Below are 22857 nucleotides of genomic sequence, written 5' to 3'. Positions count from 1 at the left end.
AGTTTACTCCCAAATTGATACTCATTCTAAAGTGAAAGTAATCCGTGCGGCTGCACAGGAATTCATACCGGTGCGCATTATGAATGCAGCCTCCATTCTTCGTGAAAGATAAAGATAGAAATGCTCACAGGGAGAAAAAAAACCTTGCAAAAATTATGTGATCCACCTAATCCTGGCCAACTCACAGAGATGTCGATTCGCACGGGACTAATATTATCACAGTACCTCAATGTTCGGCGAAATATGGTAGGTCATTTGCGGGGGAATTTTTACTTTACAAATTACAGACATGGCCGATTCGCACGGGATTAAGATCACCGACATTCTCTGCAATTATTACAAATCACCAGAGGTCCCCAGATAATACTAGTCCCGTGCGAATAGGGCTTACGTCTGCTAGGATACTTTATAAAAATATTGACGTATTGTCTGAGACGTGTGCACACTTCAGATGAGTGCACACACAAATCCTCTCACAGCTTGCGCAAATTCTTATTCGCGTCTTCTGGCTTCTGAATGTTTAAATTGGCATGGCTTAAATGAATAAAGCTCACAGATAACAGTGTGTTGTTTAGGTCTCACCTGCGATCGTGCGCTATCAACACACAGGTGATAATGGCGTAAAAGACTGGGCATATTAGAGAATATGTCAGCACTCGCATTGAAGAAAGTTTACAAAGAGTGACTGTTTTGTCCACTTTTTTTTATCATCACTGTTGTAATGTATTATTGGGCAGCAAGCATGTGTATGCAAAGACAGAGACATATATTAGCTGTACTCTTGTCTGTTTTACACATTGTTATTTTCAACAAACCATATTATAGATGCACCATCAGATGAGATGAACCGCGGTGCAAATGCGTACCGAACCGTGGGTGGAGAACCCCTAGAACATATTTAGTAAATCATGACAGCAGCTCCTGACCAGTGTTGGGAGTAACGCAAGTGATGGATTACAGTAACTTTTTACTGTAACACAGTAGTGTAAGGCATTACTAATCAATTTTCAATAACGCTTGCGTTACAACAGACTTTTTGTGAAAAAAAGACTGCAAGACATTAACAAATGTAAAATGGTCGTGGTCAGTCAATAGCCACGTGTGGTGTTCAGGTTAGTAAATAAAGACTAAATGACAGCTTCTGATATATTTGTAGAGCGATTTATTTAATTCCTCTCCCTCTTGCTGATGTACCCTTGTAATTGTGTGACATAGTCCAGTGAAGGGGCAGTGAAGGGGCAGTGTTTAGGGCGGATTTTACAGGAGTGCCGCAGGCATGATTTCAGCCTCCGTGCTCACGCTGGCCAGTGGAAAAGCGGCTAAAGAAGTCTTAAAGGCTCGAGCGCTATCTTAAAGGCTATTGGTGAGCGCGTCGAAGAACTGACGAGGCTCTCGGGCAGTCAGCAGAGGCTCGTGCTTACCTATTTTTAGGTTAAAAAAACCCTATTTTTATACAGTTTATGGTATAAAAGAGGCCTAATTGGTGAAGATGGTAGAAAAAGACGTGCGAGATGGACATATGCACATTACTTAGAGTTTGTCAGAGATAAGGAGAACGTAGGCTAATAGTCAAATGCAAATGCAGTCAAATGCAACCTTTGTCTAAAACCAAAATAACTATCGAAGTCACAAAATAGCACTAGCCATAAAAAACACATCTCTAACACTTTTTGCATGTGTTGTGAACCTCTTGAATTCAAAGAGAGTGAAATAATGACAACAATACGAAAAGAACAAATGTGCATCTTGCCATGGCATTAGAATTTGCATACAGTTCTGTTGTGTCTATGAACAGACCTAGCAGAAATTGCCAGAAAATCACTTGACCTCTACCTGCTACATCATATCGCCTTGAAATGCTCTGTAGTAGCCTAAATTTTATAATTTTATAATGTACTAATTCTACTTCTGTAATTATTTTGGTGAAAGTAACTCAAAAGTAATACAGGAGTAATGTAATGCATTACAATTCTGAGACAGTAGTATTGTAATGTAAAGAGCTACTTTTAAATAGCAGTAACGAGTAATCTATAATCAATTACAGTTTGGAAGTAACTTGCACAACAGTGCTCCTGACATACCCTCACGCTGAGAGCACAGCTCGTGGTAGTGCTGCCGCAGTTTGGTGGTGAGTTGCGCTCTCTGCAGCTCGATCTCTGGGTGTGGAGGGAGATGGTTCGCTGGGGCTCGCTCTCGGATCACAGCGTTGGTCTGAATGTCCAGGTCCCAGTACACTCTGAAACACAAAGTCCAGTTCAGATATATCACTGCGCAGATTCAAACCATGTCTACGAGATTAAAAGCTTAAAGGGATACTTCACTGCCTTTTCATATTAAACTATGTTATTCCCTTAACTTAAACGAGTTGATACACACTTCTCTCGTCGCAGTGCGTGTACTTAATCTCTCTGACGTGCGGTGACGATCTGATAGCATTCAGCTTAGCCCACTAAGCCCAGTTCATTCACTATGGTACCAAACAGAGATCAAGTTAGAAGTACCAAACACCTCCACGTTTCCCCTATTTAAATACAGTTACACCAGTAGTTGAACGATCAAGTTTGTTGACAAAATAAAACGTGGCGCGTTTCTAATCGGATTAAAAAGGAGAACTATAATGTATGGCGGAATAGCACTTCTGAGAGTACTTCGGCTCGGCGCAGTAAAAAGTCCCGGCCGAAACATCTTCCCTCACATCTCCCTATTGACAGAAATGAGAGAGTAAGCGGGAGGTGTGAGGGAAGATGTTTCGGCCGGGACTTTTTACTGCGCCGAGCCGAAGTACTCTCAGAAGTGCTATTCCGCCATACATTATAGTTCTCCTTTTTAATCCGATTAGAAACGCGCCACGTTTTATTTTGTCAACAAACTTGATTGTGTAACTGTATTTAAATAGGGAAAACGTGGAGGTGTTTGGTACTTCTAACTTGATCTCTGTTTGGTTCCATAGTGAATGAACTGGGCTTAGTGGGCTAAGCTAAATGCTATCAGATCATCACCGCACGTCAGAGAGATTAAGTTGCATGCACTGAGACGAGAGAGGTATGTATCAGCTCGTTTAAGTTAAGGGAATAACATAGTTTAATATGAAAAAGCGGTGAAGTATCCCTTTAATAACTGGATATGTCTAACCAATAAAGCTGCACCATTAAAGCCACTATATGTAAATTTTCACAGCTAGAGGTCACTTATTTCAAAACAAATGCATAGCTTGATGACGCCTTGATTCCACGGGGCTTTTATTATGGCGCAGACGACACTTCCGCTTCTTCCATTCATGCATACGTGGGGTAACTGAGCAAACATTCAGAACTGTGTCGTTTCAACCACACTAAATATATTAATACTGATGTCTACAGTAGTGATCAAAATAGAATAAATCAGTAAAATATCATATTGAAAGCAACTTCAAATAAAGATTGTGTCAATTACATTGTTACACTAGTAGGTGGCAAGAAGTGACTTAAAAAAAATGCATTCAAGAGATTTGTCCCAATTCACCTACTTATACTTCAGGGAGTGCAGAATTATTAGGCAAATGAGTATTTTGACCACATCATCCTCGTTATGCATGTTGTCTTACTCCAAGCTGTATAGGCTGGAAAGCCTACTACCAATTAAGCATATTAGGTGATGTGCATCTCTGTAATGAGAAGGGGTGTGGTCTAATGACATCAACACCCTATATCAGGTGTGCATATTTATTAGGCAACTTCCTTTCCTTTGGCAAAATGGGTCAAAAGAAGGACTTGACAGGCTGAGAAAAGTCAAAAATAGTGAGATATATTGCAGATGGATGGCCAGATGGATGGGCCCGTGGCTGGATTGGTAAAGGGCAGAGAGCTCCAGTCCGACTCAGACGCCAGCAAGGTGGAGGTGGAGTACTGGTTTGGGCTGGTATCATCAAAGATGAGCTTGTGGGGCCTTTTCGGGTTGAGGATGGAGTCAAGCTCAACTCCCAGTCCTACTGCCAGTTTCTGGAAGACACCTTCTTCAAGCAGTGGTACAGGAAGAAGTCTGCATCCTTCAAGAAAAACATGATTTTCATGCAGGACAATGCTCCATCACACACAGCATGGCTGGCAAGAAAGGGTATAAAGGAAGAAAATCTAATGATATGGCCTCCTTGTTCACCTGATCTGAACCCCATTGAGAACCTGTGGTCCATCATCAAATGTGCGATTTACAAGGAGGGAAAACAGTACACCTCTCTGAACAGTGTCTGGGAGGCTGTGGTTGCTGCTGCACGCAATGTTGATGGTGAACAGATCAAAACACTGACAGAATCCATGGATGGCAGGCTTTTGAGTGTCCTTGCAAAGAAAGGTGGCTATATTGGTCACTGACTTGTTTTTGAATGTCAGAAATGTATATTTGTGAATGTTGAGACGTTATATTGGTTTCACGGGTAAAAATAAATAATTGAAATGGGTATAAATTTGTTTTTTGTTAAGTTGCCTAATAATTATGCACAGTAATAGTCACCTGCACACACAGATATCCCCCTAAAATAGCTCAAACTAAAAACTAAAACTTCCAAAAATATTTTTTTTAGAAAAGAGTTTGTGTTCATTGAGAACATGGTTGTTGTTCAATAATAAAATTAATCCTCAAAAATACAACTTGCCTAATAATTCTGCACTCCCTGTATGCCCTAAAAGTATGTACTGTTTTTGTGAAGTAAAAGTGCATACTTTTGAGTGTGTAGGAAGAGTAGGCAAACTTTGGGACATTCACTACTTCATCATAATTGCGTGTTCAACAGAAAGCACTTTCATTTAGTACCGTGCATCCTGTCTAAACTGCTCTGTCAATCATCTTGACACACTTTAAATCCTCCACATTCAATTTAATTTAATTTCCTACCGTTTGGGAGAGAAATGTAGCAGCACGTTGATCTGCCAGTCGTGGGTCTTTCATGCGGAGACTCTCCTCATGTGTTTGCAATTTGCATAATGATGCATTCAAAACTTAATGACCAAACGTATCATTACAAAAGTTCATAATGTTGTTGCAGATGAAATATATACGGTAATGTGGATGACACTGAATAAAAGTCTTTTCGTCGGGTTAGATACTGATAATCACTCGAACCCCTTTATCTAAACCTCTGCGTCAGACTCGCACATCTGCCATGTCTGTAGTTAACACTTTTTATTTGTGTTTGTAGTTCTAATCGACTCATCCAGTGCACAATGTTTTGTGGGAAATATTAGCCATTGAAGTGTGCACAGATCTGCACTTCGGATTCTAATCGGAAAAAGTAGACCATTCGGGTAACTTTGGAATACTTATTTCAACATACTACGATTTGGGACGTACTAATTCTAATTTCGAATACTATTTAGGACAGATAGTATGAGAATTGGGACGCAGCAACGGATCCATCCAGTAATAAAACAATTGAAGTCATAATGAGTCATTGCATTATTCATTACAACCTGCGTAAATTCAAATTAAATATTTTTAAAAAGACAATTAAAATTGTCAGAACCTCTAGTAAATGGCATCCTATTTTGTTTGCTAAGGGAGAATCATGATGATCTCTTTTAATTAACAACAAAGAAATATAATTTCTTTTATTTATCCAGGATCGTGAAGCTCTACTAACCAAGTTGTGTTCCAAATTTGAAGTTGGTATCACAGAAATTTAGCACACTAGGATTTAAAAGTACCGTTTCCATTTTAACGCAACACCCAATTTTCAAGAGCTTTCACAGGAGGAATTTTCAGTGTTTAAGCTTTTAATTAATACCTAATTTATAATTACTAAAATATGTGATAAGAAAAATAGGAAATATATTAAAGCACACCAAGTGCTCTGCTACCAGTGCACTGACAGTTAACAAGTTAAAGCAGATGCTTTCAGTCAAAGCGACATGAGGAACATTGCAAAAACGGGACAAATCGGAAAAGACGAGCTCCACACTCACACAGACGGCCGGTATGGAGCCGGCGCGGGAACGCTGGCCTGGCCTTGTTTATCATCTGTGGCGTTGACCCAGGGTTTGACTCCTGGCGTGCTGGGAGAAATAGGGATAGTGGGAGTGGTTGGAGTGACAGGAATCTCAACCTGAAATCAAAGAGAAATCAGAAAATGTATTCACTAAAAATGACAAAACAACAGTTGCTGCTAAAATTGTTTTTTGGAAATATCTAGTGCTGTCAATAGAAAAAAAACAAAAAAAAAAAACGAATGAATGAATTGCACATTTTTCTGTAATTAAGTTTTTAATATTGTAATATTTTAATTTACTCTCCAAATTAATGTAGAAACAACTTAAAGACCGTATATTTTAAATATTTGTTGTAATGGTATAGTTTTATGAATGAAGGCCATTTACTAATACTGATGTCTAAGAAATATATTTTTTAAAACATTAATGATAGACATTCAACATTACAGATATCAATTTCAACATTTATTAGTCTTCAAAAAATAACTTAATTTAAGTGAATTTAAAACAATCTTCACATAAACCCATTATAATACATGTCATATTTATCTGTGACCTTTCTACCGGCTAGATATATACAGAAGTTTAATAAAGTTATCAAACACCTCTCTTAACTGCAAAAATTATACATTAATCCTTAAAAAAATGCTACAATTTTCTCTGTTTTTGGATCTACATTAATGACCGAATCACAGTGACTGGTTTATTAGGCTGCTGTCACTTTAAGATCTGCTGCTGCTGAACATGACGCGGATTGGACGCGCATTTCATTCTCTCACAACTCTAAGTTCATTTAAGCAGTTATTTACCTCATTTAAGACCGCTCTTATGAGAATACGCGTCAAAATACTCTGCATTTTAGCATAATTCTGTGTGTTATTGTTAGTTCAAGCGCAAAACAGAACTCAATACTGCTGTGTGTCTTTCTAAGTGTGTGTGTGTGTGTGTCAGGACTTTTACAGACAGCGCGTTCTCTTTTGTGTTTTCACGCTTGAAGGGTTTAAAAGCATTTGCATGAATTGCTTGACCATATAATATAGAGCTAGCAAAGGATGACAGAAAAACAGATGCTGCTTTTAATTAATTAATTATTGTTTGAATATTGACAGCACTAGAAATATCAAATAAGCATGCAGCTTCACACCTATTTTGCCATTAGGAAGAAAACTGACCTTTGGCCTCTTGAAACTGTTAGGGCCCGCTTGAGTAGCATCTTCTGATGGATGTCTTTTACGCTGCCCGTTTCCCAGACCTGCATCACTCACCGCCTCACCAGAGGCTGGAGCCGCGTTCAAACCCAGAGGATCCGACTGAAACAACGGCAAATGCAGTGTTGCTATTATATTATTAAAACTGGTTTGTGTTCATTGAAGTAAAGCTAAAAATATAATATTATACAGAAAAACTACTACACATTTTGTATTATATCTAAAGAAACTGTACAAACAATAAACCCGCCTTTCATAATAATGACATTTGATTGGTTATGAAGGCTGAACTTACAATGACATCATGCTGCCCAAGGACAGGCATTTCCCAAAGCGACTGGTTAGTGAATCGATTGAAGTAATATGGCCGATTCTCCCTTTTACTCCAACATTTTGCCCATCCAGCCTGAATCATCTCATCTGAAAATGAAACTGAAAATAAGATGCATAGATGCACAGGGACCATTGGTCACTTAAAGCCTCACAGATACGGACCTGGCAGCTCTTGGATGGGTTTGCTGGTTGAGGGTGACAATGGAGCCGCCTGTGATGTGGACCCGGTAGGCGACATGACCATTGGCGAGTCTGCCTTTATTGTTCCGTGGTTTTCACTCGTCATAGCTCCTCATTTGTCCTGTCTGATGATAGAAAAGTTTTCAACTTTACAAAATGAAAGCATTGCGATTATAAGAGCACTACCACCATATTAAACCTAAATGTGGGTCCAACAACATGTACAAAACACATCTACACAAATTTCACATCCTAAGCTTACTTTGTGATAAAACGGAAAAATTAAGTTTTAATAATTAAGTTTTTAATAGGTTAAAAGAACATCTTAAAGTCAAATGAAGGCAAAATAGTTCAAGTCAACGTTCAACAAAGTCAACACGGTACAATTCAACTTAACTTTATTAATTCCCAAAAGGCAATTTACTGGTAGCTGTGGACATACAAATAAAACAAACAGCCTGTAATCAATGAAGTAGTTGAGTAAGCATTTATTTTTAGGTGTTCTATGCCTTTAAGGCGCTTGAGTGAATGTGAAAGAAAAACTCTAGGGAAATAATGAAACTTAAACAATGAAAGTGAAAACTTTGGATCCTCCAATGGATAACGTTACACATTCATTAAAAGATTCTAAGTGTTTTAGACAAGCATTTCATTCATATATACGATTACCATGGTCATTTCTGGTATGGGAAGTGCCGTGTAAAAATGGTACGTCATAGGCAAGTATTCAATATGGTAAACTACATTTTTAAAAATTGTTTATATAGACACTCTCGCTATGTATTTCTGTTGAATACTATAGTAGTATCGTGGTAAATGTAAAGGCACCGTAGTTACGCTTAACATTTATTTCTCTGGCCCGACTTGGAGCGTTTAAAAACTGAGCGATAAATTATTTTCTGTCAATCTCATAAAAAAAACACATGAACGGCGTGATTACCCAAAAATAAATCTTCCAAAAAGCACTATGGCGCTGGTACAGTAATATATCGGACTGTACCATAGTATTGCAATCATGCAATGGGTCTTTTTGGTGAATGACCAACAGGCATCAGACCATTCATCGCGTTATCTAGTCTACGAATGTGTTTACTGCGTTTATCGTCGTTAATAAGATCGCAAATGAGTGAAAGAAGGACACGCATGCGCCTGCTACGCCGCCCACCCCAGATCGAGCCGCCCGAAAACAAACCCGAAGGAGGAGGAGAAAAACATCCAACAAAGAGCTACGGCAGCACAAGCTGATGTGCTGGATAGACCAGGTAAAATAAGACCAAGTGGCGTAGCATCTGGCTTAAATTGGGCACAGAAAGGACGAGGATACATAGGGCCATCACCACAGTGTGTCAAACTGCTCATTTATTGAGTTTAAACCCCGTCAATTTTCGACCTTTACTACCACAAATTTTAGGCGCGCACTTTTGCTTCGTGGAAACGGTCGACAAGATGGCGCGCGCTCTCGCATACTAGGCGCCGCGCTCACTGCGCATTATAATGTCTGTTTATTGCGTGCATTGCGCACGTTTGCAGCAACCGTGGGGATATTATTGTGCCCCGCGCATTCCGCCACACGCCCATAGGTCTAGCGCTGCACTTCAATGACTGAATCCCTTACCTTGGAGAGGTTTGATCGGAGTCCTCAATAGGCTTTGCTCTATTCGGTTCGGACCCGCCTCCGCCTCTCCCTCCCCACCGACTCCGCCATCTTGTATCGGGCACTCGGACGCGGTTAATGCGCATGCGCGGGTTTAGTTCCCATCCGCAGTGGAAGACGTCAAACCTGCGCGGCCATTTTTAGAGAGGCATTCATTCATTCGGTCGACCGTGAAACGAAATAACAAACATAAACTAATTGTTTATTTATTTGGAAACTGTGAATGTTATTGCTGTCCTGAAAATGTTTGTATATTTATGGAAATAAAAATGTCTAGGTTTGAATTTCTCTTGTCATTTTATTAGTTTTTCCCCCCACAATTCTATTTAGCTTTATTTTTATTTTAGTCTTAGTTGAGTCATTTTTGTACTTCAGCTTATTTATTTACGTTAGTTGCCAAGGCAACATTTCTAACATTGATTTATTTTCCCCCATCTATATTTAGGCCTACATTTTAGTTTAGTTGTAGCCAAAAACAATGTAACACAGGCTAGTTATAATAGTTTTGGTTACATTTAAGTCAGTCAAAATGGCAATGTCTGTTTTGACTTTATAATTATCTCATTATTAATAACAAACGCACATCAAAACTTCCATTAAATTATAAAATAGAAAAATCAAGTATGAAATCCAATCATAAACAGATATTTCAATTGTAAAGTCCTATCACCTCAACTGCTCTATTGTCATTATTTTGTTTTCTTGTCAATGTGGGCTTATGATCTCTATCACTGTTTCACTTTTGCCCATACTTATGTCATTTGAACTATGTTTGTGAATTGCTCATTTCCTCTTTGTACATCATGTTATTTGCACTATATTGGTCATGTGCACTTGCTGCCCTTTGTGCCTTATTGGCCATTTGCACTTGAATTTTTATATATATATATATATATATATATATATATATATATATATATATATATATATATATATATATATGTATATATATGTATATATATATATATATATATATATATATATACACACACACACACACACACACACACACACACACACACACACACACACACACTATACCATTCAAAAGTTTGGGGTCAGTAATTTTTTTCTTTCTTTTTTTGAAAGAATTAATACTTTAATTTAGAGAGGATGTGTTAAATTTACAACAACAACAAATGATATTAAAGATTTATATTTTTGGAAAATATTTTTTATTATAAATAAATGCTGTTAATATTAACTTTTTAGTCATCAATGCATCCTGAAAAAAAGCATCACAACTGTTTCCAATAATATTTATAATAAATCAGCATATTAAAATGTCAAGCTTTTAACTGATATTGTATACATATTTTTTATAGTTTATTTCAATTAGCAAAAGTATTTTTTAATAGTTTTAGTAAATAACAATGTTGCTGTATGTTCTCAAATCATGATTCAGTGCTTTCCTGCCATCAAAGCCCTGCACGTCAAGCCCCTGATCAGGGCCGGTGGCCTACAGAAGTTCTGTGGCCTTTGGTGTGGGAATGAAACCAAATCAAATGTTATTGTGTCTAAACTTGAGCTACTCATCCAAAGAACACTCAACGCATTTCCTCACCCTGCTTTTAAAACAGGTTTTAACTAAAAAAAAATAAAGTTTGATGTGCTCACCCCATAATTGGTGGCCAAAAAACATTAAATTGCCTTTTTTTTCCCTGAATTAGATTCTCCAAAGGGAGCTCCACCTTGGTCCTCTGTGGTTTTAAGTGGAACCCATTTCTTGCATCATGTGATTCTTTGAAGCCTTGCAACATGGGTTTCTAAGAACTAATTTAAGGTTTAGTCTCCAAAAATTAAAGGGCAGACTGCTGGGATCTGTTTAATGCAGCCCGGAGCCACCGTTCCACTGCCCCCTGTTAGCTATAGAAACAATGTGATCTTTTAGAAACAGCAACTACACAGTTTTTAGACAATGAAACCAAAATTCAGTCATTTGATGCTTGTTAATCTTTGGAAAATGTTTTCTTTGCACATCATCATTGTTGCCACAAGATCATATGACACGAGGCAAAGAGTAACACCCTTTTCCCAAAATGTTTAATGACTCCCTATATAAACTGGGAACATAGTGAACCCAGACTCAAAGAGGGAGGGATGCGAGAGGATTTAAACGGGCATTTCACTGATGGTTTCCAGACTGCAAGAAAATATCTGATTCTTCTAAGAGTCTATATCTGAGTAACACTAAAGTTACCCAGGCTGTGTTTCCACACCGCTGTAAGTATTGTGAAAGGCTAAGGTATTTGGGGAGGGAAAAATGGGAATAAGCTGTAATGCTTGCACAAAATGTGTACAAAGTTTATAATTTCACTTTGTGCCATCATCGAAAGGGAACAAATGGCTTCCCAGCACAAATGGAGGTAGGTTTATGTTTCTATAAGGCTTGTTTGGAGATTTGCACTCGTTTGCACGGTTCATGATTATCGGACATCACTTGTTTACTGGATTTACAACTTTAAGCTTTTGGGTAATATGATTTATGTTATAATATGATTATTACAGTTCACATCTGCATGTCAAAAGTAAAATATCAGTTATCTTCATATTGTACAGTAACACTTTACAATAAGGTATCATTTGTTAACAATGCACTAACATTGAGGAATACCTTACAGCATTTATTAACTTTTGCTAATGTTATGTTTGTTCATGTTAATTCACAGTGCATGTTATCAGATGCAGTTTGCACAGATACAATGATCTTAAAAATGTATTAGTAAATGTTGATTAATAAATGCTTTAAAAGTATAATGCATTGTTAGTTCATGTTAACTAACTAATGAAACCTTTTTGTAAAGTGTTACCGGTGTTATTTTATTTTAAAAGGGAGATTTTAATCTGGAGAAACGTTTCAATTATAGCTCCATAATATTGTTTTGCCCTTTGACCCAAATTCACATATCCGAAATGTTCAGATATTTTATATTAATTATTAAATACAATTAAAAATGATATTACATGAATCATTATAGGACCATAATATACATACATTTATGCAAAAATTTAAGTATAATTTAAAATGACTGCTGTCTAATGTGAACAAAATAGATATGTGTTTTAAAGCACATCTCTTGAATGTAAAGTTGGTGTTTATTTTGCTTTTGTAACATTGTTTTAGTTATTGTGTTTTTTGGGGTATTGACCTGGAGAAGCAATCTTGTGTTTGTGAACTATAGTAACCCCACTGCCTTCTCAAAGCAAACATCTCCTTATGTCCGAAAACACTTGGGACGAACATTTCAAATCTAAACGAATTCCTGACTTGGAATTAATTTCTTATTTCTTGATTCACCGCAAATTGATATATGTTTCACAAAGAACATTTAACCTTCCTTAAATGTAAAGACTTCTGGCTTCATCGAGCGTCATTTTGTGTCAAAGGTCACCTATCGGTATTGCACACGGACAATGCGCTTGCTGAAAGATATTGTCTCAGAGGAGTGATTACTTTTGGATGCTTAAAAAGCCCATGCAGGGTTTTATACAAAATGAATAAGGGATTTGTAAAATCTTTCTGTCCGAGTCCATCTTCTTTGAAGTGAGGTAAATCCGCCGGACCCTGGGGTCAATGACCTTAAAAAGCCCATTTGCGGGACAGTTTGTTTTGGTCCTGTTTGTTCCTGTTGGTTATATCTGGGTGACTAGAGACAGCTGCCTCCGGCTCCAGCGTCAGTACACACACATGCGACCTCCAAGAGAGCGACCTTATACAAGCTGCTGGCCACTGCATCTCTGTCACGCTGGTTATTTTGCTTGTTAAGTCACACTTTTAATATTGACCCGTGAAAACAAACCCTTAAACTCAATCCACATCATTCGAGCTATGCATTTGAATGAAAAGCAACAACCCAGAACACCTTAGCCAATTTGGCAAAAACCTCTTTTGGAACTGCATAGCAACACCCTGGCAACGACCCAGAACTCCACAGTAACCAGCCAGAATTCTCACAATTGAATAGCAACCAAATACACTTTATCAATCACACAAACCCTTTCAGAACACTATTACAACTGCTTTACCCTAGAAACCACATGTTCTCATCGGGATACACTCTCTCTCTCTCTCTCTCTCTCTCTCTCTCTCTCTCTCTCTCTCTCTCTCTCTCTCTCTCTCTCTCTCTCTCTCTCTTTCTCTCTCTTTCGCTCTCTCCTGTCCATTCAGACGAGGCAAACAGTCTCTCCTCCTCTGCACTATAAACACACACGCAGACATACACTCTTCAAACACACTGCTACAGAAACGAGAGCGGAAAGACCTGGACTTCTTTGGGCTGGATATTTTCTTACATACGCTTGAAAGGCAAGATCATTCTCTCATTTGCTTTGCTGTCTCTGTATATTTAGCTGTCAGCGCCCATTTTCCAGTTGCCGCACTGGAGAAGGTCTGTGGTGCAGGATGAAAAGAAACAGAAAGCTGCAATGGACTTTATTTTGATCTAGTTGGATATTAACTCTGGTTTTGATCTTTTAAAACTAATAAATGAGGAGGGATTTTTATTGAGTTTTAGATTTGAATTGAGATATCTGTACATTTATTTTCATTTATACTTTTTAAAATGTTATTTCAATTTAAATTGTAGTATACTTTTAAAAATGAATTTATGCTTTTTCTTAATTGGAATCCATTTTCCACTGTTCATACTCTTTAGTCCATCATATTAAATTGATAGTTCACCCAAAAATGAAATTTCTGTCCTTAATTACTCATATGGCATCCCACAGTATTAATACAGTATTTATTTATAATGATACAAACTTCATTGGTTCTTGCTGAAGTTCAAACGTGCTGCGTAACTCGAGAATGAACCTCATTGTTTTTTGCACTGTAAGCAAGCATGCTTAAAATTATTATGCTTAAAACAATTTAACTTTTTTTGTATGATGCCCTGGTTGATCCTATCATTCAGTTTTCTCTTGATCACTTTGTTAAATTGTTGTTTTTCAGGTCTACTGAGGAACCATGGGACTGCTGAAAGTCTCAGTCATCTTTCTTCTTTCACTCGTCACAATGACCTTAGCAGAGCCGCCTGGGTGTAAGATCCGCATCACTGACAGAGGACTGGAGATGTGTAAGACATAGTCCAGTATTCAGACTTTTAAATAGTTTATCATATAGTCTGTACAAGACTGGTCTCTGTTTGTCGTCTTTACAGTGAAGGCAGAGACAAAGAATTTCGTGGAAGGAGAGTTGAGTCACATCACCATGCCAGAGATGCGTGGTGCAGAGGGCCGCTTTCAATACACCATCAAAGAGTATGTTCTAATTTTGTCTACTGGATTTCCACTTTCTAGTCATGTCTCAGCTGGCGCCCTCATGTGGTTATTCACACGCAAAGACAACTTGTGGTCATTGACACACATGAGGATGCAATTGACAGAGTTGAGCGCCATTCAGAAATGAATTAAAGGAACTGTATGTAAGATATATATTTCAATTAATCATAAAATGGCCCTGATATGTCACTAGACATTAAGAAATCATGTTAATTTAAAATACTTATATCACTGACAACAGTAGTCCGGCCAGGATATTGTCATTTAAAAGTTGTTGTTGCAGCCCTCAACAGATGTTGATGTTGTGTTTTGGCCTGAAGCTCCGCCCTTCACCTATCAACCAATCACAAAGTCAGTAATGTTTGGGCATCCGGGTTGCCAGCTCTGCTCTAGTTACCACTCTGCAGATCTACAAACGTTACTGCTGGATCCTGCAGCCTATATGGCAACCTCAAGTCAGGGGGAGGGGGAGAGGGGATACACCTGCAGTACCAGTTTTGGCCACAATCTTACATACACTTCCTTTAAGAATGCCTTTTAACTTCCAATCCAATTACTGGTTTTGAATTGAGGTAGCAAATGTGATGCAGTATTGCAATTTGACTTAAACTATAAGGAAGTATTTTAACTATTTTTGATAACTATAAAGTAAAGTTTGTCAAGACTCCCAAGAAACTATGAATGTTGTTGACTATAGTTTGAAAACTGAAAGACGTTTTGAAGTTTGAAGGTTTGCCTTGCAGATTAGAACTCCATTGAGTGATTCCTTACAGAGCTCTGATTGTAAGTTCATGTTTCTTTAGTGTGAAGGTGACAGAGCTGAACCTGACGTCTGACCTGCGCTTCCAGCCTGGTGTGGGGCTGCTGTTCGAGGTGCAGAACTCCTCCATCACCCTGAACTTCCAGAGACGCATCCTTTACTGGCTCTTGTGAGTCTGAAATGCATTAAGCAGAAGACTTGAGGTTACAAGCAACAATACCCCTTACAAAAAATACGTTTATTTAAGAGTACTACTCTTAGTATACTTAAAAAACAACAACTAAGAAAGTATACGTCCAGTACTCATAAATACACTTAAGTATACTTGACTTATACTGACAGAAAAGTATATTTGGCAAATCCTTACAAAAAAGTTTGTTTTATTAAGTATACTTAAATAAAGTTCAAGTTTATTTGAAAGTATACTCTATGTAGTACTGATATCAATGCACTAGTAAACTTGTTTTCAATACTTCTTCTAGCTAAATCGACCCAATATTAAGTGTATAAAAGTATACTTTTAAGCATACTTTAAGTGTAACCGTAGGAAACTTTGAGTACACAAAAAGTTTCTCATTTGTCCTGCAACTATGAGGCATTTTAAGCTAAAACTTAACATACACACTCTGGGCACAAAAGGTGCCCTTTAAAGGGGTGGTTGCATGCAATATCACTTTAGTTAGTGTGTAATGTCGCTGCTTGAGCATAAACAGTATCTGAAAAGTTACAGCACTGAAAGTTCAATGCAAACGGAGATATTGTCTTTTAAAGTCTTACTTTGTTAGCACTTTACAGGTCTTAGGGTGAACAATTAATCCGTGCAAGTTAATACACAGAAAAAAAATTGTTTGCCGTAGTAATCTTTAATCAAAATCTGAAAAGTTACTTCCGGTCTGGAAACGGCGTTCCTTCTCAGATGATTTAAAATGCGTATCCACTTCCCTCTACCATTCATCTGCTATAAGCGTGAGATGGAGAGGCGGAGCGCTGAGGTAAAACTCTGCCCTCTGTTCAATATCCCGTTTCACTTGGAAATATGCCACAGCACTAAAGAAAACTCACTCACTATTTCCGGTTCAGTGGGACTTTAAAGTTAAGGCAGTTTATTGCCTACAAAAATGGCCGGTTTGGACTACAACAAGCTTCTTCCTGGGTTGGTGACATCATAAACCCTTGCTAGTCTCCGCAGATGTGACTTCTGCCCGTAATGGGAAGGGGCGTGGCTTCCGGACAACCTGTGCATGGCACTTCAGCCAATAAAAATACAGGAAACTACATTTGGCCATCTAACCAATCTGCCAATTGCGTTTTTCGGAGGGATGGGCTTCATAGAAGCAGGAAGCAAACGAGCCGTTCAAAGGACTGTGGAGACAGCGGAGTGGAATAAAGGTAAAATATAAGAAAAATACAGCGTTTAAAAAAAAGAAGAAGTATTAATACGTTATACTGCGCCCCATAAACACAACCAAGCCTAGAAAAAAAAACACGGAACCACCCCTTTAAAATAATTATTCTAATAGCACTATTGAATAAACTTATTTTTCGTAAAGGTATCTTTGTACTCAATCTTTTGATCGACATATACTTAAAATTCTGCATGTGAAAGTATGTGTAGTCCATTGGAAGTGTACATATGAATGTCCTTCAAATCTATTAAAAAAGTACAGTTAATTTGTACTGATAAATCGTAAAATAGCTATTGTTGTCAGTGCCATTGTTTTGTCTCAAGATGCACACCAGTAATTTTTTTTTCCCTTTTTTTCTAAGGCATGTTTATAAAAGCTACTTAAATGTCCTAACTGAACTAAGGCCTAATCCTGGCTTAAAGGGATAGTTCACCCAAAAATGAAAATGTGATTTATATCTGCTGACCCCCAGGGCATCCAAGATGCAGGTGTGTTTGTTTCTTCAGTAGAACACAAATGAAGATTTTTAACTCCAACCGTTGCTCGTATAATGCATGTCAATGGGGTCTAATTAGAATTGGATGCCCTGGGGGTAATCAGATAAACATAACATTTTCATTTTTGGGTGAACTATCCCTTTAATCTAAACCCTGTCTGTGAAACCAGCATGATGGTAAATTTAGCAAATTCAGAAAACTCTCAAGTATACTTTACAGTATAAAACTACCAAACTAGTTGTTTACTAAGAGTATAGTGTAAAAAAAACAACAACAAAAACAAACCATGCTACAAGTATCAGTACGCCTATACATTCATTTGTATATTGTTGCGGTATAAAAACTGAAGTTGTAAACTAATTGTGTACTTAATATTTACCAAAAAAAAAAAAACTGACCCCAAATATTTGAACAGTAGTGTAGACGTAAACAAAACTAACAGGCATGAAGTAAAAGCCATAAATCTTAGATTTTCATATCAGACATGATGCAGATTAATTTAAGAGTTAATTAATTTGAGAGTTATTAATTTAACTCTCATTTAATCAAGATGAGGTCTCCCCCTTTCTCTCTATTAGTTTTGATGAGGGAGCCATCAACGCCTCAGCCGAAGGTGTCAACATCTTCACAGTCCTCCATCTCAGCAAAGACAAGGATGGCCGTCTCAAGATCTCCAACATCACCTGTGACGCGTCCATCGCCAAGATGAGGGCCAAATTCAGCGGGACCCTTGGGTACTTGACTATACTGAACCTTGAGCATGTCCATTGCAAGTGACACGATTTGTTTAATTTAACTTTTTGTGAATGTAATACATTGTTTGCTCAGCATTTTGCATTATATGGCATATTCCTATGTGGCTCTAAATATTCTCACAGGAGGGTTTATGACTTTATCGGAACATTCCTGACCACAGGAATGCGCTTCATCCTAAATAAACAGGTTTGTTTGCTTTATCCAGTCAGAGTTAGCAGATGCGTGTCATGGCACTTTCATATCATTGCTCATCCCAAATAAACATATTTTAATCTCATACTTTAATCACATTAGAATTCATTTGAGCACATTTTAATGGAAATTAACTTTTGCACATATGTCTGTCAGATTTGTCCTGCCTTGAATCATGCTGCACTAGTTTTGGTTAACCAGCTGCTGGACACAATCCCAGGTTAGAGAACATGTTTATCATAAAACTATTATATATGAGATGTGATTTATTGATCTGACAGACATGTGTGCTTATCTGAATGTGTTTTTCAGTGCGCACGGAGGTGGACAGTTACGTGGGCATCGATTACTCACTGCTGAGTGACCCTGTGGTGACAGAATCAAGCCTTGATATGGATTTTAGGGTGAGTGACAGATGCAAGTGGTGCTCACTGCAGAGCCAAGTGGAATGGGTGGGGCTTGACCTAATGAGGTTTAGGGTGTGGCTAGAACGCCACCCATTACATCCAGAGAGGAGGAGTTGAACATCAAGCTCCCACCCATTGACTCTGCAGTGATTCATTAAGTGCACTATATCGTTCAAAAGCTTGGGCTCAGCTAAGACGCACTGTTCACAATCATCAAAGAATCCTGAAATAATGTATAACGGTTTCCACAAAAAAATTTAAGCAGCACAACTGTTTTCAACATTGATAATAATCAGAAATGGTTCTCAGCATCAGCATATTAGAATGATATATATATATCTATATATCTATATATATATTAAATACATTTTGCATCAACCCCCCCCCAAGCAAATTAAGACTAAAATGTATTTTCTTGCCCCACACACAATATATATGTATATAAATTTACAAATATATATACACGCATATATAATATTAAGAAACTTTTATGTTATGCAAATAATCGCAATTACTCAATCTGACAGCACTAAATGTAATAATATAATATAATATAATTTTATTGTTTTTTTTATGGTTCAAATGAATAGTTAGGGCCCGAGCACCAATGGTGTGAGGACCCTATTGGAATTGCTCCATTTATTATTTTGTTAAATGTGTTTCTCTGCCTCTCTTCTGCACAGGGCATGTTTTACGACCTTAAGAATGAGAATGAGACCCTAGTGAACTACGCTGTGATTCCCGTCGTGAGAGAATATGATCGTATGATTTATCTCTCTCTCTCTGAGTACTTCTTCGACAGTGGCCTCTTCTCTTACTTCAAAGGCGGCCTGTTCCAAACGCAGATCGCAAACGAAAGAGTAAGATGCACTATAATGCGTTTTTTAAAGGCATGATACAAAAATAAAACGAAGAAAACTATTATTCATCTAATTTCAGATGCCCAAGGACTTAGAAGTGCTCCTCAGGACCACCTACTTAGGGACGATCATGATGCTGGTGAGCAAAATTAGAACATCTAAATGCAGCATCGGCACCGCAACGGCCCGTCATCTGTTCTCTGTTTGTTCTGTCCGATCAGAACCCGGCGCTGATGGATCAACCTCTGTCCCTGGAGATAGAGGTCACGGCTCCTCCTCGCTCCACGATCAAGACCTCCGGGGCCAGTGTGGCCGTCACCTCGATGGTCAAAGTGTTGGTTCTGCCGGCAGGAAAACCACCGGTACAGCTCAGCAGCATGACCATGGTGAGAACTATAATATACACAACCCCATTATTAGTTTTATGATGAAGGCATGCAATAAATGGCCCCAATTTGACCTTGTTTTAGGAAGGCAAATTCAATGCCAAAGTGTCAATGAAGGGCAAGCGCTTGACTATCCATTTAGATCTGAGAAGGTAAATATAATGCACAAACATTCAACTGTATTTGACATTACACTCATTGATTTTGAACTGAGATTCTGTTTTCAGGTTTAAAATATACTCCAATCAGTCTGCTCTGGAGTCTTTAGCTGTGAGTTTTCTCAAATGTTTCAATTTCACTTTGAATAAACCTAATGCAAAACGAATCGAGAGTGGACAGCAAATGTAATGAGCATTCTTCCTTCAGCTAATTCCACTGCAAGGTCCCCTGAAGACGATGCTCCAGATATCTGTGGTGCCTCTCATTAACAGTAAGTGAAACAATCTATTATATATATTTCATGACAGCAGTCGGGATGTACACTAATGTTCAAACGTTTGGGGTCGGTACGATTTTTTAATGTTTTAAAAGGATTCTTCTGCTCACCAAGGCTGCATTTATTTGATCAAACATACAGTAAAACAATTGGGCCAAATACCTATTGTAATTGTTGCCATTCTAATTATTCTTCAACCCATAGAATGGCTTGCGGGAAAGTTATCAAATTTAGCACACAGATAGAGGACAGTCTAAACTGTCATCTCAGCAATTTCGGAGTGTCTAACTTAATCGTCTAGCGCCACCAACTGTCTAGTTGGCACCAGATCAATTTTCAGAATATCAAACTTCAGACCATGCCGATAAAAAGTAATGGCATTCAAGTTGATTTGTCACACCGTTCTCAAATACCTCAAATATAATAAACGTGCAAACAAATTAAATAAAAAGCACGCCAAAATAGATGTGAGGCTATGGGTGCTAACTTTCAAACTAATTTGTGTACACAATATACAGATTCATGAGCTCGTGAGTTAGGGAACTAATTGAGACACCCAACATCTAACACAATGCTTTAACGTATTCTGACCAAACTTGGTGCTTGTTATGACAACCCAGACCTGAGGCTAGCTGCACAGATTCAGTGCACTGCCACCTATTATGACAAATTGCTCATATCAGAAAAAACTGGTCTCTTTAAAGTCGGTGCAGCATGCCAAGTCAAACGATACCCAATTTGCCCATATGGGTCATTGGGTCGTCGGCCATTTTAAATTTTGTAGTAAAATGGTATATTTTACAAATGCATTGGCATATCTTTACAAAACTCGTTATGTGTGTTCGGCACGATGCCCTGAAGGTACTCAAAAAGTTTTAGGGCAAGTTAGGATGCTAATAACTTTTGATCCAATTAGCCTATTGTAATGACACAGTAGATTCCTTGGGTCATACCGAGAACATAGATACCGATTTTGCCGTAGTCAGATGAACTTCCGCCATTTTGATTTTCTTCTTTTGAAAAACATACGTTTTCTAACTCCTCCTAGACCGTTGGTCCAATTTTCACCAAAATCAAATCGTACTCTCTTTAGACCATGTTCTATCGATCTCCCATTAAAACAGTAGGTAGCACAATTCGACATAAAAAAATGCTACCTTTCAGAATGTGCTACCAACATCATATTCATGTGATTTGAGGTTTTATTAATATCCATACCTAGCCCTACCCTAAACCTACCCTTAAAACTATGTAAATATTTTTTAAAATAAATATGAATGTGCGCATGCATAAATGTCGCTGGAGCTGTAGCTCTGCAATGTTTTGACACCAAACTTTGCATGAGTCATTGACACTTTACTTTGACCACAACACATGCATTTGGTCACAGTGCCACCTGTTGGTCATAAGTGATATTAATATCACTAGTTATAATATTACTAGTGCTTATGTGCCCCTATTCAGGGGATCAAAGCTGGATTTTCAGAATCATTACTCACATGATCTTTCAGAAAACATTCTAATATGCTGATTTGCTGCTCTAGAACCATTTCTTATTGCTGTAACTAGTACATCAATACATATGGATTTTTTAGTTTTTCATTTATTTGAAAAAAACCTTATGTTTATTAAAAAATAACCTTTAAAGATCCTAAACGTTGGATAAGCGATATTTGATGCTCATCCTGTGCTTTCATGTAAGATTACATTAAGCGAGGAGTGCAGATCCCTCTACCGGACGGGCTAGACTTCATTGAAGAGGTGGTCGAGTATCACAATGTGAGTTAAACGTTTATCTTAAGTTTAAGGGATAGAAGATAATGAATGTTCAGCTGTATCCTCTAACTTTGATTTTACAGGGCTACATTATCGTGGGGGCAAACCTTCACTTCAGAACAAGTCTGCGAGAACTGATCGAGAGGAAGCTGTCGGGTCAGACAGACAACACCGTTTAAGACGAGAGAAGAGCTGCACTAACATCAATGCATACATTCATGCTAAAATATGGAGCAATAAATGGAGGTTTTAAAAGAAAAGAACAAACCTCCTAGCCAAAAGCATGACGTCAACTCAAGACCTGCAATCATTAGTCAACATGAGCTCGAGATTTACTCTCGAAATACACATTCCTGGTGTTATTGTGTATAATTTTTCAATGCACATTACTCTTAAGATAAAACAATTATTATTCATAATCTGACTTTATTTTCAGCTGATATGCATTGCAAAAAATGTTTAATACCCTCTCAACAGTTAATGTAATAATTTAATGCAAATTTATAACGAGTGCAAATCTAACTTGTTGGCAAAAGCTGACCATTGCTTGGGTATTTTACCTTTAACACAAATAGCACATTACTTCTATTTACACATTTTACAAACAACATCTATCACTGTTTGCACTCAGTGTAAATAACATCTAACCTTTTTACACTCAGTGTAAATATCTGTTGCATAAACATTACACCAACATAAGCAATAAGAATATGTTTACAAAAATAAGGGTTACTGTTAAATTGGGTCTCGATCCACTTACATTCAACTC

General features: G+C 37.8%; 2 protein-coding genes across 5 annotated transcripts in view; one reads left to right on the top strand and one right to left on the bottom strand.

Annotated features, from left to right (window-relative positions):
* Positions 1-9528, bottom strand: part of pcif1 (phosphorylated CTD interacting factor 1) — a 22603-nt gene extending 13075 nt beyond the window's left edge. Inside the window, exons 1-6 of one of the 2 annotated variants that reach the window (XM_067458772.1) lie at positions 9294-9528; positions 7661-7803; positions 7461-7585; positions 7130-7267; positions 5934-6073; positions 2082-2236 (exon numbers count right to left, since the gene is read on the bottom strand). In XM_067458772.1, the coding sequence (XP_067314873.1) occupies positions 2082-2236; positions 5934-6073; positions 7130-7267; positions 7461-7585; positions 7661-7784 (682 nt within the window). In that variant the 5' untranslated portion in view covers positions 7785-7803; positions 9294-9528. The remainder of the gene's footprint in view (positions 1-2081; positions 2237-5933; positions 6074-7129; positions 7268-7460; positions 7586-7660; positions 7804-9293) is intronic. The other variant, XM_067458770.1, reaches the window with a different exon arrangement.
* Positions 8723-22857, top strand: pltp (phospholipid transfer protein). 3 transcript variants are annotated; one of them, XM_067458785.1, is made up of 16 exons: positions 8723-8940; positions 14284-14407; positions 14492-14591; positions 15416-15541; positions 17854-18009; positions 18154-18217; positions 18380-18443; positions 18536-18627; positions 19314-19490; positions 19570-19629; positions 19712-19876; positions 19961-20028; positions 20104-20146; positions 20243-20306; positions 22015-22091; positions 22172-22857. In XM_067458785.1, exons 2-16 carry the CDS (start codon positions 14299-14301, stop codon positions 22265-22267), a joined length of 1461 nt encoding a protein of 486 aa, XP_067314886.1. In that variant the 5' UTR covers positions 8723-8940; positions 14284-14298; the 3' UTR covers positions 22268-22857. The 3 variants fall into 3 exon arrangements, with proteins under 3 accessions (XP_067314886.1, XP_067314885.1, XP_067314884.1); XM_067458784.1 differs by lacking the exon at positions 8723-8940 and adding an exon at positions 11418-11555; XM_067458783.1 differs by lacking the exon at positions 8723-8940 and adding an exon at positions 13474-13638.

Source organism: Pseudorasbora parva, chromosome 12, assembly GCF_024679245.1.
Source record: "Pseudorasbora parva isolate DD20220531a chromosome 12, ASM2467924v1, whole genome shotgun sequence".
NCBI lineage: Eukaryota > Metazoa > Chordata > Actinopteri > Cypriniformes > Gobionidae > Pseudorasbora > Pseudorasbora parva.
This window is presented reverse-complemented; position numbering and strand designations above follow the sequence as displayed.

Excerpts from the sequence above, each read along its gene's own strand:
- pltp (XM_067458785.1), top strand. The coding sequence starts at position 14,299 with ATGGGACTGCTGAAAGTCTCAGTCATCTTTCTTCTTTCACTCGTCACA. Across the intron at positions 18,444-18,535 it reads GCTGCTGGACACAATCCCAG|TGCGCACGGAGGTGGACAGT; the intron begins GTTAGAGAACAT and ends TGTGTTTTTCAG. Across the intron at positions 19,491-19,569 it reads CGCAGATCGCAAACGAAAGA|ATGCCCAAGGACTTAGAAGT; the intron begins GTAAGATGCACT and ends ATCTAATTTCAG.